The sequence below is a fragment of the Urocitellus parryii genome, chromosome 4 (assembly GCF_045843805.1).
Source record: "Urocitellus parryii isolate mUroPar1 chromosome 4, mUroPar1.hap1, whole genome shotgun sequence".
NCBI lineage: Eukaryota > Metazoa > Chordata > Mammalia > Rodentia > Sciuridae > Urocitellus > Urocitellus parryii.
This window is the reverse complement of record NC_135534.1, coordinates 149,291,672-149,308,861: the sequence shown is the minus strand read 5'-3', so window position 1 is coordinate 149,308,861 and position 17,190 is coordinate 149,291,672. Positions and strand designations below refer to the sequence as shown.

Here is a 17,190-nt window from a genome sequence, read left to right as displayed (position 1 = left end):
TGTGTGTATCCTTTTTTGTTAAGTTAAATGCAAAGAAACAGACTTTAAATGTGTGCTACAAATTGGGTTTCTTTAAGAATATGACATTTATTTTTCCCAATGATTTCTGATTGCACAAATTACTAGGTACACTTTAAAGGGAGATATTTACCTTCTTTTTAAACTGTGGATTGAATTCTGCCAAGGGAAGCCCATTAGGTAAATGCAAAGCTTAAAGGAATAGAAAAACCTTTGTTTCTTAAGCTACTGAGGAGATTTTCACATTAGGTTGTCTAGAGATCATAATCTTCAGATATAGTTCTTATTGCAAGTTCCTGAGTGCAGAAGTCATTATTAAAGGTAAGGTTTTTTCCCCGAATGTCATCTCATTTTAAGTTGTGAATGTAGTTAGTAACTGAATAGTAATACTGTGGCTTTTTTTCCTAATCTTATTGCAATAAATTCTGATACTTATATAACACATTGGGAATAGTAATAGTTGGTTCTTATATAAACAGGACAGCATTTGTTAATGTGTCTGTTACAGGTAGTTATAGTTTAATGTTTGCTTTTGCTGGGCTTGTTTGATTCATCATTTTTATTTGACTCACTAGCAGCCATCTGTTAGTTATAATTTAACTTTCAAGGCTCTATGTAATTTGGTTTTTGTTAATGAAGTGCTGTAAACAGCATTATGAAGCTTTTCTCTTTTAATCTTGAAAGGAAAAAAATCCATATCTAAAAAAGCAATCACAAAGAAGAGGAAAACTGTCACAAAGTCACCTACTGTACCAGAATTTCAGGTAAATTTTTTAACTTTGTCTCAAATTTTTTGGTTTAATTTTTTTTGTGTCAGTGTTTATATTTTCCTTGAGAGACTGGCTGAATTTCAAGAAATTGTAACATACTTTTAATGAGTATTTCTGACAATGTTTTTTTCTTTGCAAGTACAGATACGTAACCAAGATTTAATCTGCTAGTGTTTCATAACTTTTTACCTCTTTTTGTTTCTTGATACTAAAAAAAAAAAACCCTGTTTTTTAATATGTTAACTTATACTGCGTTTCATAGAAGTAGTTTAATGGAAATATATGTATATATTTGTATATGTGCATACAAGTATTTTTGTCTATGTATGTATTAAGCAGATATGAAAATGAAAGTCAAGAACAAATCATAATTTGTACATGATAATATTGCCTAGATAATCCATTCTCATTTCTTTGGACAGTATGGAATAGTCGATTTATAAACTTGAAACACAGATGTTTTAATTCTTAGCTGTATATGAGCTTCAGAAAGAATATTGAGTAAAGGTTAAATGAAATGGTCTTTTCTACAAAATAATGATCATATGTACTGCCATATGAATATGTGAAGAGTTTTTGTTTGTAGCTGATACTAGGGATAAGCAAAGAATCTTACTTTAGTTACATATGCTTATATTTTCTGTTTTATAGAAAACGTGTTTTTTTCAACAAATGACTTTCTTTGTTGTAGTCTGCCTAATCCATTTTCTAAAGTTTTATAAGTTCATACCTTATTACCAAATGTTGAGATGAATTTGTGGGTCTCAAACCAATAAGAAATAAAAATAAAAAAGCAATAACTATGAAAATATTGATAATATTATATGAGTTTATCAGTTATATATATATTCAGAAAATGTGGACACATCTATTCTCGGATTTTTTAAAAAATCCTATTTGGGGGAAGTTGCTAACTGGTAAAGATCAAATATTTTTAAATAAAGTTAAAATAATTTTTTTCCAATTTTTCAAATTTTTTTGATTTTTTGTGGTACTGAGAATTGAACTTACTCATGCTAGGCAAGTTCTCTACCACTGAACTACATCTCCAGCCCTAGGCATGTTTTTAATCTCAGTATTTTAGAATAAACTATTTTAATGACTTTAATGAATATAGTATTTTTAATGTTTGAATGAATTACAAATATTTCTACAGAATCTTATATATAACCTTGGTTCCCAGCCTATTCAATTAAAAATATGATTTTATTGTTTACTTAGAATCCTTTCTATGATCAATTGCCTGTAACACTTAATGCTCTCATACTGTATCATTATGCTTGCACTTATGTCATGCTAGCCTTTGCTGTTTCTCCCATTCATGTTTTTCTCAATTCCCCAAAGTATTAATCCTAGAAATATAGGTCTTAGGACACCGCTGGCCCATTTTTATTTTCTCCATTTGTATGTTGGTGTGTAGATGTTTTTACATTTAGTAAGTGACATAGATTGCATAGGCAATATTTTTTTTAATTTCAAATGGCATTTTTTAGTGATGCATGAAATCAGTTCAGTGGATTGCATGACCACACTTTTAAGCTAACAAAATTAAAATAGAAAAGATATTATCAGTGTATCATGCTTAGTAAGTGTGTCACATGTAGTAATGTACATACATATAGTTATATTGTTTTATGAAACTTTGGTTTTAGTTATGTATGTGTGCACAGTGACATGCATTATAAAATGTATTTTATTTGATTATAAGTCATAGACAAAAAATATTTGAAAACCATTCTTTTAAGTGATACTTTTAGTTATTGTTCTTCTACTTATCATTCTCAGAAACTTAAGGTCAAAAGGACAAGTTTTTTCTAGATTGAGCTGTTCAAAATAAATAAAGTCCTCTTCCTGGTTCTTAAGGCTTGGCAGGTAGCTGGGGAAGGTATGTGTATTTGACTGGCAGACTGGCTGGCTGGCTGGCTGGCAAGCTGAGGTGGGGAATAGTCTCATGAGAACAAGATATCTTATGCCAAATTTACAGTATAAATGCCATGGTATTACTCATTAAGAAAATTTGGTAACTGTCTCCTATAGGAACAGGTCAGTTGCTTCAAATAAACACATTAATAGGAGATGGCATTAGTCATAGTAAACTTTGCAGATTACAAAACTTTTGTCCTTCTACGCTGGGTATGGTGGTACACGCCTGTAATTCCAGCAGCTCAGGAGGCTGAGGCAGGAGGATATGAGTTCAAAGCCAGCCTCAGCAAAATCAAGGAACTTAGTGAGACCCTGTCTCTAAATAAAATACAAAATAGGGGTGAGGATGTGACTCAGTGGTGGAATGCCCCTGAGTGCAATCCCCGGTACCAAAAACAATAACAAAAAAAAAAAAACCAAAAAATCTTTTGTCTTCATGTTAGAATATCAGTTATTATCAATAAAGAAGTGAATTTATTGCCTTCTCAAAAGCTCTAGTAATATGATATTCAAAACCTCAGATTATACAAATGACTTATTTAGCTGAGTTATTTTTTTTTTATTGGTCGTTCATAACATTACATAGTTCTTAATACATCATATTACACGGTTTGATTCAAGTGGATTATGAACTCCCGCTTTTACCCCGTATACAAATTGCTGTATCACATCAGTTACCCTTCCATTGATTGACATATTGCCTTTCTAGTGTCTGATGTATTCTGCTGTCTGTCCTATTGTCTACTATCCCCCCTCCCCTCCCCTCCCCTCCCCTTTTCTCTCTCTACCCCTTCTACTGTAAATCATTTCTTCCATTTGTATTCTCTTGTCTTACCCCTCCTTTCCTCTTATATGACATTTTGTATAACCCTGAGGATCGCCTTCCATTTCCATGCAATTTCCCTTCTCACTCCCTTTCCCTCCCACCTCTCATCCCTGTTTACTGTAAATATTCTTCTCAAGCTCTTCGTCCCTACCCTGTCCTTGTTTACACCCCTTATATTAGCTGAGTTATTTTAAATATCTTGTTTCTAGTATTAAATATAAAAATACAGAAATATTTAACATTTTCTTCATATTTTCCATCGTCTAATTTTTTTTTTCCATTCTGGTGTTGGGGATGAAACCCATGGCTTTGCATATACTAAGTGAGCTTTCTACCAGTATATAGCCCCTGTTATCTAAAATATATTCAGCTTATTGCTGAAAATAATGAAACTGTTGGTGAATATTAAATATTAAATCCCTTTTGAAAATTCGACCTATTTGCCAAAGACTGGTCTTCTTTGAATTGGCAGAAAATATAATTAGACACAAGGGATGAAATTGTGAAGTTTATTTTTAAATACTGTTACAAAAGTGAAATGTGGCTGAGGTCAGTCCATCTGTAATCTTGGCTACTGGGAGGGCTGAGGGAGAAGGATCATAAGTAAAAGGTTAGCCTGGGCTACTTAGCAAGACCCTGTCTCAAAAAAAAAAAAAAAAAGCTGGGGATGTAGCTTAGTAGTATTGTTGCCTGCCTAGCATGTGCAGGACCCTGGGTTAAATCCCAGTACAACCACCACCACCACCACTCCTCAAAATAAGTGAAACCTGTTTTGACCTCATTTTGAAAGTGTTTCTGTTGGCTTTTTTAAAAGCTAAAAATCAAACTTGCCTCCTTATTTGCTTTAGGAAGAATTCATGTTTGAAATTCCTGTTTTTCTATCCTCCAGAAACTGTGATGGGTACCAGTAATCTGCATGTGGTTAAACACATTGATTCTTGAACTAGGCTATTCAAGTTTGAATGCCAGCTCTACAGTGTGCCTACTGACTCAAACCTTGAATAAGTTAGTTAACCTCTGTGATTCCAATTCCTCATCTGTACAGAGGGCTATAATACCTTCATAGTATTGTTGTGAAGATTATAATTTATAGCTTACTATTTTAGCTATTCTTATTATTTATTTTTTTCAAATAAGCATGCTAGATGCTTCTGATGAAAAATGTTGTATTACAAGTTGGAAAATCAATTAAGAATTGGCTTAAGAACATCTGTTATTGACCCTAGCACTTTTTCCAGCTAACGACCTTGAATTAAATCTAAGTTTTGGTCTTTAAAAGTGGTCTTTAAAAGATTAATTTAAACAATTTTTAAAAACCAAATAATATATTTGACCACATAGTAAAAACTTATGCTTATCCTTACTTCAGTATTATGATAAATTAGGTTTTTATAGCAAATTAACAGATAATGATTTTGTTACATTGACTATATTATGTATTCGTTAACAGTTTCTAACATAAGACCATTACACTGAAATTTAAATGTCAGTTTTCCTAATAAATTTGTTTTTACCCCAAAATTCTTTTCTTGTAATCAGTCTGTTTAGTATTTGAAAAATCTAGTATGAATTCTTTTGTATGTAATTATTACAAAATGTCATAGAAAGTGTTTTTGAAACTTAGTGTCATAGAAAGTATTTTTGAAACAGTGTATCAAGCCCCAATAAGCTTCCAATTTTTAAAATACAGTGCATTGAAAAAAACATCAGCTTTTGTTTGTGTGCTGGGTATTGAACTGAGCTACATCTTCAGCCCAAAACATCAATTTTTAATTATGTGGTAGTAAAAAGTGTTTTGTTAACTTGTTTGTTAACAAGTTTCATGCCACAATGATATCCTTATTTGCAGGTTTTGATGTACTCGTTATTGCTGGTATGGTGATCTTAAGAAATATTCTCCTGTTTGCATAGTTTTTGTTTTGTTTTGTTTTGTTTTGTTTTTGTTCGTTGGTTTGGTTTTTGTTTGTTGTTGTTTTGGTTTTTTATTTGTTGTTTTTTTTTTTTTCGGTTTGGTACTGGGAATTGAACCCAGAGGTGCTTTTACTATAGCTTTGGTCCCCTTGCCCACTCCCGTCCCACCTTTTTGAAACAGTCTTTTTAAGTTCCCCAGGCTGGCCACAAACTTGCCATCCTCATACCTCAGCCTCCCAAGTCACTGGGATTACAGGTGTACACCACCATGCCCTAGCTTGTCTGGATAGTTTTTATTTATTTATTTATTTATTTATTTATTTATTTATTTATTTTTATTGGTTGCTCAAAACATTACAATGCTCTTGACATATTTCATACATTTGAGTCAAGTGGGTTATGAACTCCCATTTTTACCACGTGTACAGATTGTAGGATCACATTGGTTACACATCCACATTTTACATACTGCCATACTAGTGTCTGTTGTATTCTGCTGCCTTTCCTATCCCCTTCCTATCCCCCCTCCCCTCTCCTCCCCTCCTATCTTCTCTCTCTACCCCATCTACTGTAATTCATTTCTCTCTCAGTTTTTTTTCCCTTTCCCCTCACATCTTTTTTTATGTAATTTTGTATAACAATGAGGGTCTCCTTCCATTTAGTTTTAACAGATATTAACATAATTTTAATTTGAATACAATATAAATTTTGAATTTGCATTATACATTTAGTGTTTACCATTTTATAATAAATAATAAGAATGGAAACAAATGTGATCCATTTGTTTGGATATATTTTACTTTACATAATTTTCCCTTGGCTTTGCTTTTAAATAAAATCTACCATGTTGTTTGTATTTCGTATGCTACCTTATAAATATCTTTTAAACATATTGAATTTCTACCTGAAGGGCAGAATTTAAGTAACTTAAGCAATAAATTAAGGAATTATTTATTACATATTTTTTCTGAGATGTAATCTTGGTGTGCATTTGATTGCCATTATAGTGATAGGGGAGGAGAGACATAAAACTATAATACATATTCAATTTTTGTTAGGAATTTGTGTTTATTTTGTTTCATTTAGGGAAAAAACCTGAAAGAGCTAGGTACAGTGACACATGCCTATAAATCCCTGTGGCTCTGGAGGCCAAGGCAGGAGGATCAAAGTTGGCCTCAGCAATTTAGTGAGGCCCTAAGCAACTCAGTGAAACCTTGTCTCTAAATAAAATATAAAAAAGGGCTAGTGATGTGGCTCAGTAGTTAAGTGCCCCTGGGTTTAATCCCCACTCTCCCCAACTACTACTAAAAAAAAAAAAAAAAAAAAAAAAATAAGAAAAGAAAAACCCTGAAAGAATATAATAGAAGGATTAGTCTTTTGAGTTCTATGGTTTCCTCTACTAGTGTGTCATTGTGATGTGAATTGGAGATATAACTTTTTAACCTAGATTCGTCTGGGGTATCAGGGTATCTGTAACTCTGCAGTATGATTGAAAACCCTCCTCTCATCATTGTTGGCAATGTGACTTGACTGTAATCTGAGCTGGAGCCTTTCTTTTTTGTCCCTGGAGGTCCGTCCTGTACCTCAAATATGTTTTTCAAATTCTAGCTAATGAGGAGGTATTAATAAAGTGTTTTGCTTTGTTCCAAAAATGCATCTGTTCTCCTTATTAAGGTGAACTTATTGAATTGATTCTGTTTTAAAAATACCATTCCAAATTGTGTTGAGTTTAAAGTCCACATACATTCTTTACTTTGTAAAAAGGAAATAGAGTTGCATATAACATAGAATTGGCATAAGTCAAATTAATTATGTTCTTATAGAAGAATTTTTACCTGGTTCTATATATTGCATATTAGGTATATCTTAAATGTATTTATAGAAAGAATGTACATATTAGCATATAAACATAAATTGCTATATAAACAACAAATATAACAATACAAATATATAAATTGTTATGTAAATATTAATATAGCTTCAAAGAAATATTGTTAAAAATATTTTGACCCTCAAAAAGAGTCCTGACACTTATTTTAATATTTGTCCTACTATCATGCACTTAATATGCCATCCCATATTTGGAAATTAATCTTTCAACTTTTTATGTTCATTAGCTTCATAGTACCAAAATGTTTAGTAGCCATACTGATTTATAACTCATAATCATTTAGTACCTTACTACACAAAAGTGTGATCTACAGACTATACCTAGGAACTTGTTACTTTTGCAGAACAGAAGGTCTCACTTGAGACCTACTAAGTCAAAATGGTGTTTTAATGAGATCCCAGTGTAGTTCTATACATGTTGAAGTTTGAGAAGCACTTATTTAGTACAACTTACTAACTCCGTAAGCTTCTTGAAAGTATTATATAGCTGTTGAAATCTGGAAGTCATTCATGGTTTGGCCTTAGAACAGTGCTGTCTATTCCTTTGATGGAATATAAATATTTGTTGGTTTCATGATTAATCAATAAGTAAAAGGTCTTAACATTTTTTTAGGATGTGTTTATTTATATGAGTGTATGTCTGTTGTTCCTGTAAGTTTCTACAAGCTACATGTAAACTAAACCTTTACTCCTTGTATAGTGATGCAGTGAAGATCTAAGCAAAAAATTCTCTGAGCATTCTATGTGCAAGTGAGAAATTTGTGCTATGATATCAACCAATATAGCAAGTTCAGGGGAAACAGAGCCATCTGCAGGTCTGGGACAAATTTGACATAGTTGTCATAATGGAAGATTATACTACAAGAAGTTTAGTCCTCACTGAGTAATTAATTACTAAAAGCCTGCTGTAGGGCCAACATTTTTCTATAGTTTTATGGATATAATAGAAGCTGAAGACATTATCTAGTTCCAGAGGCACTTACTTAATTGGCCAGTCCACTGCTTGACCATCAACATTTCTTCCACAACCAGATTTGGCAAATTGGAATGTTTTAATAAATATCAGCGTTATTTTCCTATTACATTACTATGTTTAATTTTCTTTGGGGAGGACTGTTTGTTTTCCTGTTTTGAGTTTTGTTTTTTGTTTTTGTTTGTATGTTTGGGGGCGGGGGGATTAAACCCAGAGCTTCATGTGTACTAGGCTAGTGCTCTACCACTGAGCTTCAACCCCAATCCTGAAATTTTTTTATTTGTATTACTTAAGTACATATTTTCCCTACTTTGTCAAGTTTGTGAGTTTGAAGTTGTATAGATATTTCTAATAAGTAATTATTAATACTAGTTATAATGATATCTGTGACAGTTTTTCTTAATCTATTAGGTTGAACTATGTAGCCATTTTTAAGATCAAAACTATATCAGCAATTTTGTATGCTTTAACCTAATAAATAATAAAGGAAATTTAAGGAGCTTCCCAACTCCTATTTCTGTCATTCAGTAGCCAATAAGAATTAACTTGTAATCTGCTTTTGCATTTGTTGTTTTGTTTGTTTGTTTGTTTGTTTCTCTAATAAAAGTATGCCATTTAGGAAAACAATGCCCTTCCATAGAAATTAATGGATGTAACAAGTTAATGGTGAAATTAACAATTTATTAGTACAGAATTTTAAATTATTACACAATATAAACGTTGCAACAAGGCTTTCTTTAATCTGAAATTTTTCCTCTCTGTGGTTGCAGTTTTGTTTCAGAGGTATTCTATTTGTTTTTTACATCAGATGCTTTCAAATGGCTTAAATCGCTGTAGGAAAATTTAAATATATTGAACTGAGTGGACAAACTCATTCTAATTTTACAGGAACTAAAATATGTAGTTAACTAATATTTTTATTACTGTTGCTGACACTTCTCTATATAAAACTTCAGTAATTAAACCCAGCTAGTTCAGTTGTTAGTAACTAAGAACCAATTATTTTGGCCATTTGCCAAAGTTATCAAGGTAAAATAAAATGAGCCACACAATTATGAAAGGAAATAGAAGCTGTGAGGGGGGTTTTATTAAAAACTACTAAGCTCATATTAAGAATATGTACTTAATTTTGTTCACGTCTTAGAATATATTACATGTAGTTGTAACCCTTCTTTGGTACTCCCAACAGCAATAACTAAAGTTTGTCAAATTATATAGTTAGCAAACCAAAGTAAGTGTATAATGACAGTTCTCCAGGGGTTCATTTAGTCACCTACCTGGAGACTGCCTGATGAAGTACTTCTGAAAGGAGGTTCAGTAACCTGTGAAATGTAGGGTGAGTTTCCAGATCTTTGTCATTCTGGGCTGAAAGTTAATAATGTTTAGAAAGTACCTGGATTATAAAGCAACCTAAGAGGTGGGGATGTGGGGTGAGATCACCATTGTTGAGATTTCAGCTTATTTTATATTAAACTGAAGTTCCTACATCATAATAAGTTAATATCTCTAAAAAATATAAACTGCAGAGCTTTCACTATTTCAGAGAAAAATAATTTTGTGAATTCAGTGTGTGTTAAAACAACTTCTGTTACCACATTTTGGGTGTTTTATATTATGTGTTATCAAGCTGTGTTTTTGTGTTTTATTTTAGCTTATTTGCACTAATCTTGATGAACTCAGGGAATTAATCACAAAAATCGAGAATGAACTCAAAGATCTGGAAAACAGTAGAAAAAAATCGGTAGGTGTTAATCCAAAAGTTCTGTCTATTATTGTCAGCATTAAAATTTATTCCTGCCTTTTTTCTAAAGCCTTTTAAAAATTTTGTTCTCCTGGATTACATTGAAAATTTGCAATGAAAGATAGAAACATTATTTCTTTTATTTCTCCTGTGGTCTAGTTTTTAATTTTAATACACAAAAATGGTGCCGGGGCAAGTAAATTAATTTGTTTGCCTGGTTTATACCAGGTGTAGATTTAGATAATTCCCAATATACTGATTGTTTTCTGACTGGTAGTGGTTTTAGATAATGCTTATCTTGCAAATTAACAATTATATGCTTTTAATGGAAGTTTATTGCATTAGTAACAAACTTTTAATTAAGTGTAACATGAAAATAGATGTAAATTGTTTAATTGGGCCCCAGATAGTTTTGATTCTTAACAGTATGACTTTTTAAAGAGCCTTTATCAGCTGAAAGATTTTTAAAATTAACTTTCACTACATATTCTAAATAATTAATCTTTACTTTCCCTTTCTGATATTTTATTGATATTCGGAGACTATAATATAAGGGCATTATGTTTATTTTCCCAACTTGGTAAAACACTCAATTTTGTTATTTTTTAAATGAATAACACCTATTTAACTGGCATTTACATTTAGATTATGTCATAAATTTGAAACACATCCAATAAATAAATGGGAAGGTTTTAAACATTGAAGAAAATTAATTGTCATTAAAAAAAAAAAGCCTCTGTGTCTTAGGAATGTCATGAAACCACTCTGTGTCTTTGTTTAGAATCTTGTTAATGTAAATATGTATAAAATATGGTTAATGATTTCAACAAGTATGATATCAGCAGATTTGTAGTAATCACTTTACAAGCTAGTAGGAAAGCCATATTGTTAGTCTGAGGCAGGAGGCTGAAATGCCACAAAAGTACAACCTATTGAGGTTATTCAGTACTAGAGTGAAAGAACCTTAAGCATTTCAGAAGTCTCTCATGGGATACTTCTGAGAATATTACTTTAAGAGGTAAAATAATATTCATAATAATAATCATAAATTAGCAAGAAGACTGTGTTCAGTATACTGAGAATGAGAAAAACTATATACTACATAAAATTTCCATTAAAGATGGTTTAGACCCCTGTATTTTCATACATTAGGTATCTGGAAAGTCTCTTGATATGGAAGACTATTTCATTAAAATTTACTGCTGTGATATAGTTCTCAAAAAAAATATGAGAATATTTTCTCTTCCGCCAGAGTAATTTTTTTTAAAGAAAGAGAGAGAGAGTGAGAGTGAGAGAGAGAGAGAGAATTTTTTTAATATTTATTTTCCATTTCTCGGCGGACACAATATCATTGTTTGTATGTGGTGCTGAGGATCGAACCCCGGCCGCACGCATGCCAGGCGAGCGCACTACCGTTTGAGCCACATCCCCAGCCCCAGAGTAATTTTTAATGTATTTAATGTTTTATATTCATAAAAGACTCATTATTTTCTGAGGTAGAAAAAATAGTCTCTTTTTAAAATCCATATAATTCATTGTTTTTGTAGAAGTTACTTGTTTTCAGTTTTCCATAATTCATGACTTAACAGAATTCTATTAAATAAATTTGCTAAATTTCTTATGCTACAGTTAAACATAACTTTAATTTGTCCCCACATTATAGTTTAAGAGTTTGTTTTTATTGCATAGTTTTAAGCATACTTGACTTACTTACAGCATGTTTAGAAGAGAAAAAGACTTGAAAACATCCTAGAGTTTTTCGGTAAAACCATCCACCTCATTTAATTGGTGAAGTACAAGCATGTTGCCTTCCTTCACAGAATCAAGTACAAGAAAAATAAGAGGAAACAAACTATAAACATTTGACACTGTAGTCCTTGAAGGCATGTTTATCAGAAAATTTTAGATTACATATCAAGTAATTGATTGGATTTTGGGTCTCTAAACAATTTATTCATGGTCCCTCATATTTTCAATAAAGGATGTTTTTCATCCTTCAAGAAGTAGAAATTCTTGGAACTATACTTAGCAGGGATAATTTTATTGAGATTACCAGCATGTGAGCTGTTTCCCTATGATATAAACTTCCTAAAAGATTATTTACATGAACATATTATTTCAAACAATGAAATGGCCACATACCATAAAGCAAATAAGAAGTTTACATCTCAGTAGTATTTCCTATTTTACAGAATCTAATTGAGTTAGTTGCACGAATTGACTTTATTGAATGTTTATGTTAATATTTAATACCAGTTTGTTTGGCATCATTTGGAAATAAGGTATTCCACTTAACTGAATTTTCTAGATAAAACTTTTAATACTAAAATCTTTATTTTAATCACTTCTTTGATTACTTGTACTATATTGAAGACAATATAAACCTTTTTGATGACTAAAGGGTCATCTTCATGAATATCAATAAGTGTGTTGTTATTCTAAAAACTTTATTGATATCAGCAGGGCTCTGTGGCACCTGCCTATAATCCCAGCTACTGGGGAGGCTGAGGCAGGAGGATCACAAATTCAAGGGCAGCCTGGGCAGCTTAGCAAGACTCCATCTCAGAATTTAAAAGTTACAAGGTTTAGGGATATAGCTTAATGGTAAAGCACATCTAGGTTCAATCTCCAGTACAAAAAGAAGAAGAAGAAAGAAAAGGAAAAGAAATTTATTGATTTCAGTAGCTTTAATTAAACATTCACCAAAAGACTTTTATCCTGTGGATTTTAAAGGATTTTGTATGTCTTCTCCATTTTTGGCTTTTGTTCTGTCTTTCTTCATTGCCAGATTGTCTGTCAGTTGTCATCTCTTGTGTGCGTACATATATTTGCTCTAGCTGATGCATTGTGGATTTAAAAAGCAGGTAACCATACTTGTTAGAATTGGACTCACAGAAAATCCCCTAAGGGATTTTCTTAATAATGAAATATATGAACTCAGTGATAGCGATAGTTGTTATGACTGATTGCTTGTCTTGTGGACTTCGCATACTATTGCCAGACAAATAAACTATTAATATTGCTCTTCATTAGAGGATATCAATGTCAAAACTAAAATAGTATTTAAAGCACAAGCGATTCTGTTATTCATTATCATTGTTCATATCTATAATAATAGCACCAATAACAAAGTAAATATTCCATATAAATTTTGGTTTTATATGTTGTTACTAAAGATAGAAATTACACATGATAGAGAATTTAATAAAGATTTATATAAACAACTAGCTGCTTCAGAGGGCTTATTTTCTGCAGAGCCTTTCAAGATAGTTTTTCTTTCCAAAACAACAAGGAAGAATGGTTTTGCTTTCTCTACTGGGTCAACATTCCATTTAAAAAGTTATCATTTTTTTTTTCAGTAACAGACTTCATATTTTAAAACAGTTTTATTATGTTAATATTAAAAACCTTTTAAACTTTTTTTTAACCTCTAAGAGGCTTTGTAATGGAAGATGTACAGTTTTTTAAAATCTAGATTGTTTACTCATTCTTGCAAGACAGGTAATTCCCTTTATGGTTAATCATGTAAAGAGAAAAATGCTTTAATTTGCTTGAGCTTTACTCAGTTCTTTTGATCACATTACTTGATTCAGAAGTGACTCAACATTCTTTGCATCCTGAAGTGCTAACTTAATTATCTACCTGAGATTGGTTTAGAGTGAAGCCTCTGGTTGAGGTAAATTAAAATATTTTGACAGAGTCCTTTAATTTTTCTCATCATTATTTAGATCATAAGAGTCTTTAGAAATCTAAAGGAGAAATCACATTTTTTGCTTTTTCTTTAATATTTTTTTAGTTGTTATTGGACACAGTATCTTTATTTTTATTTGTTTATTTTTATTTGGTGCTAAGGATTGAACCCAGGGCCTCATGCATGTGAGGTAAGCCTCTACCACGGAGCTATAAACCAGCTTCTCATTTTTTGTTTTAATTGAAGTCAAATTTGTATTTTGCTTAATCACTTGGAAAAATATCCTTTCCAATCTAGGAAATTTTTTGTTTTCTAGAAAAATAGAAAATTAAGGTATTGATAAATTTACCTGATGTTATTGTGTTTGAAATTTGTTACACATTATTTCTCTATAGATAGTGAAAATTGGAAGATTTGTCAAGCATTCATGTGAGCTAGTTTTTCATCTTATCTGCTTTACATCATAGTTTAGATTTTCAAAAGGTTTCAATCTTACAGTAAGGAAGGATTCATGTAGAGATTGGTTATAAGGAAAAGTTAAAATTTGGCAACAAAAAGATGTTATTTATTAAAGAAGAAGCCATGCCTAGATCATATAATGATAATCAAAGTCTTATCAATTTGGAAAAATTGATTTTAAATATAAGACTATATCTTTTCTAACACATCTTTTAACATTCAAGTACCTCAACTTTGAACAGTATTTAAAGGCAAATTACAATTATTACTAGATTTTATTATCAATATGTTAGAAAAGCCATAAAACTGCCTTTGCTTTTTGATACGGGGATAATACTTGGGATCTAATTCTGTTCTTTGAATTTTTCCTCTCCTGCCCCCAGAAGTGAAATACACAATGGTGTGTTTAACAAACTACCTTTAATAGTGGAAATTTGGAAATAGCTCATATGTCCAGTAGTAGGCAAATGATTAACCAAACTATAATATTGATACAGTGGTATATCATATACTAGTAAAATGAAATATTGGTGGGACATTGTTACTACAAGAAAATATTTGTGAAATGTTGTATTTTAAGAACGTACAAAATAATATGTGCCTGATGATTATAGTATGTAAAAAGGTGTGTTAAAATTATTAAGGAATTTTGAATGAATAAAGTTAATATTTCTAAAATAATTTAAATTCATAATATAGTAAATATTAGAGAAGTCAGAAGATTAGATGAGAAATGATGGCACCTACCTGTTTTTGGGTCACAAGAGTTCTGTATAAGCCAGTAGTTATCAATTAGGGATTATCTTTCCCCTTCCCCTCACTAGGAGACTTTTTGGCAATGTCTAAAGACAGTTCTTAGTCACACTTGAAGAGATTGTATTGGCCTTTAATGGATAAATGGTAGTGATACTGTTGAATATCTTACATTTTAATGATCCTACAATGTATATGACATTCTACCACAACAGAGGTAGAATCTGGCCCCAAATGTCAATTGTACTAAGGTTATAATTCTGTAGTATAATCCTGTATTTGCTGAGTATCCTGTTCTTTAATTCTCTATGCTGCTGTCAACTTATTATGGGGAGATAACAAGCTGATGTGTTTAAAGTTAGTGACAATCAGTGAAATAATACCACATCCTCTAATGGGATTACATCGTGTACTTCTAACTTAGATTTGTATTTGATGAAACTTTCAAATGTCAGTATCATTATTTACTCTTCATGATTCCATGAGATAGTATATATTTTTTAATATTTATTTTTTAGTTATAGATTGACACAATATCGATAGTTTATTTTTATGTGGTGCTGAGGATCGAACCCAGTGCCTCACACATGGTAGGTGAGCATTCTATCTCTGAGCCACAACCCCAACCCTTAAGAAGGATTCTTAACCTTAGCTTCCACTCAGTCTTAGCTGTCTTCAACTCATTATAATTTATGACAAATATGTTCACTCTTTACCTTTTAGCTTCCTTAGTAGAGGATTCATAGTTATAAATAATATGGTTGGGGCTGGGGATGTGGCTTAATCGGTAGCGCGCTCGCCTGGCATGTGTGCGGCCCGGGTTCGATCCTCAGCACCACATACAAACAAAGATTGTGTCCACCGAAAACTAAAAAATAAATATTAAAAATAATAATAATAATAATAATATGGTTGTATATGTATTTTCTTTATTCATTTTTAAAAATACAGTATAGTTAAAAACTTAAAATACAGTGAGGAATGATACACAGGTAAATAGAAAACTATTGTCAAATCATGTTAAAGTTTACTTAATTGCATGAATTTATATGGACTCAACATGTAGAATACTGTTGCATATACAAAAAGCCTGATAGAAGTCAAAGAAATTATCAAACATTAATTTTATTTTCTATCGCATTTTCTATTATGATGAAGGATTATGAGATTTTTCCCTTTCCATTATATATTCCTTTTTTTTTTAATATCAGGGATTGAACCCAGTGTACTTAACCACTGAGCCACATCATCAGTGCTTTTTATTTTTGTTATTTGTTTATTTTTGAGACAAGGTCTCACTAAGTTGCTTAGGGCCTTGCTAAATTGCTGAGGTTGGCTTTGAATTTGTGATCCTCCTGCCTCAGCCTCTGAGCCACTGGGATTACAGGCACCACATCTGGCTTATATATTCCATTTTTATGTAGTTAGGTATCAAATCAAGAAACTTTTAAGTACAATCAGAGTCCTCAATATACCCTGATTGACTTTATTTAATGGCTTTGTTTGTAAATATGGTTGTAGTAATTGCTAACCATTTTAAAATTGTTTTATTTAATATTTTTTTAAAAAAATTTAGTTGTAGATGGACACAATATATTTATTTTATTTATTTATTTTTATGTGGTACTAAGGTTCAAACCCAGTACCTTACATATGCTAGGCAAGTGCTCTACCGCTGAGCTACAACTGCAACCCTATTTAAGGTTTTGATAATTACTTCATTGTATATGTTTTCCTTTTTTAATTTTTTTAGTTGTTGATTGACCTTTATTTTATTTATTTGTATGTGGTGCTGAGAATCGAGCCCAGTTCAATTCATGCATGCTAGACAAGTGCTCTACCACTGATCCCCAGCCCCAGCCCTATAATGTTTTCTTACTGTAGCTCTTTCTGGTAAACTAGTTAATGGTTAATAAGACCAAAAACCATCTCAGCTATAGAAGGGAGTCACTTTGTCTTTAGACATTTAGAAGTTCAAAAAATTAAAATGACCTTTTTGAAACATTACACAGCAGCAGATAAACTAAGTTTTCTCTTACCTTAGTTACAGATACTAGTTTTATTCACTAGGCAGATATTTCCTGAGTGTCTTCTGTTTTGTATACTACCAGAGATTTGATAAGGAGTCTTTATCTTCAAGGAATTCACTTACAGAGTTTAGAATTTTATCCTAAACCCTGGGGATACGTTTTTAATTTTAATCTGGGTTACTTGGGCTAGTAAACTGTACTATTA

At 31.6% G+C, this 17,190-nt stretch overlaps 1 protein-coding gene across 3 annotated transcripts in view; it reads left to right on the top strand.

Moving 5' to 3' along the window:
- The window catches only part of Brd10 (bromodomain containing 10), an 87,909-nt gene that overhangs the window by 52,554 nt on the left and 18,165 nt on the right, over positions 1-17,190 (top strand). For 2 of the 3 annotated variants that reach the window (XM_077797027.1, XM_026391482.2), the window contains 2 exons: positions 703-782; positions 9,963-10,052. In XM_077797027.1, the coding sequence (XP_077653153.1) occupies positions 703-782; positions 9,963-10,052 (170 nt within the window). The remainder of the gene's footprint in view (positions 1-702; positions 783-9,962; positions 10,053-17,190) is intronic. The other variant, XM_026391483.2, reaches the window with a different exon arrangement.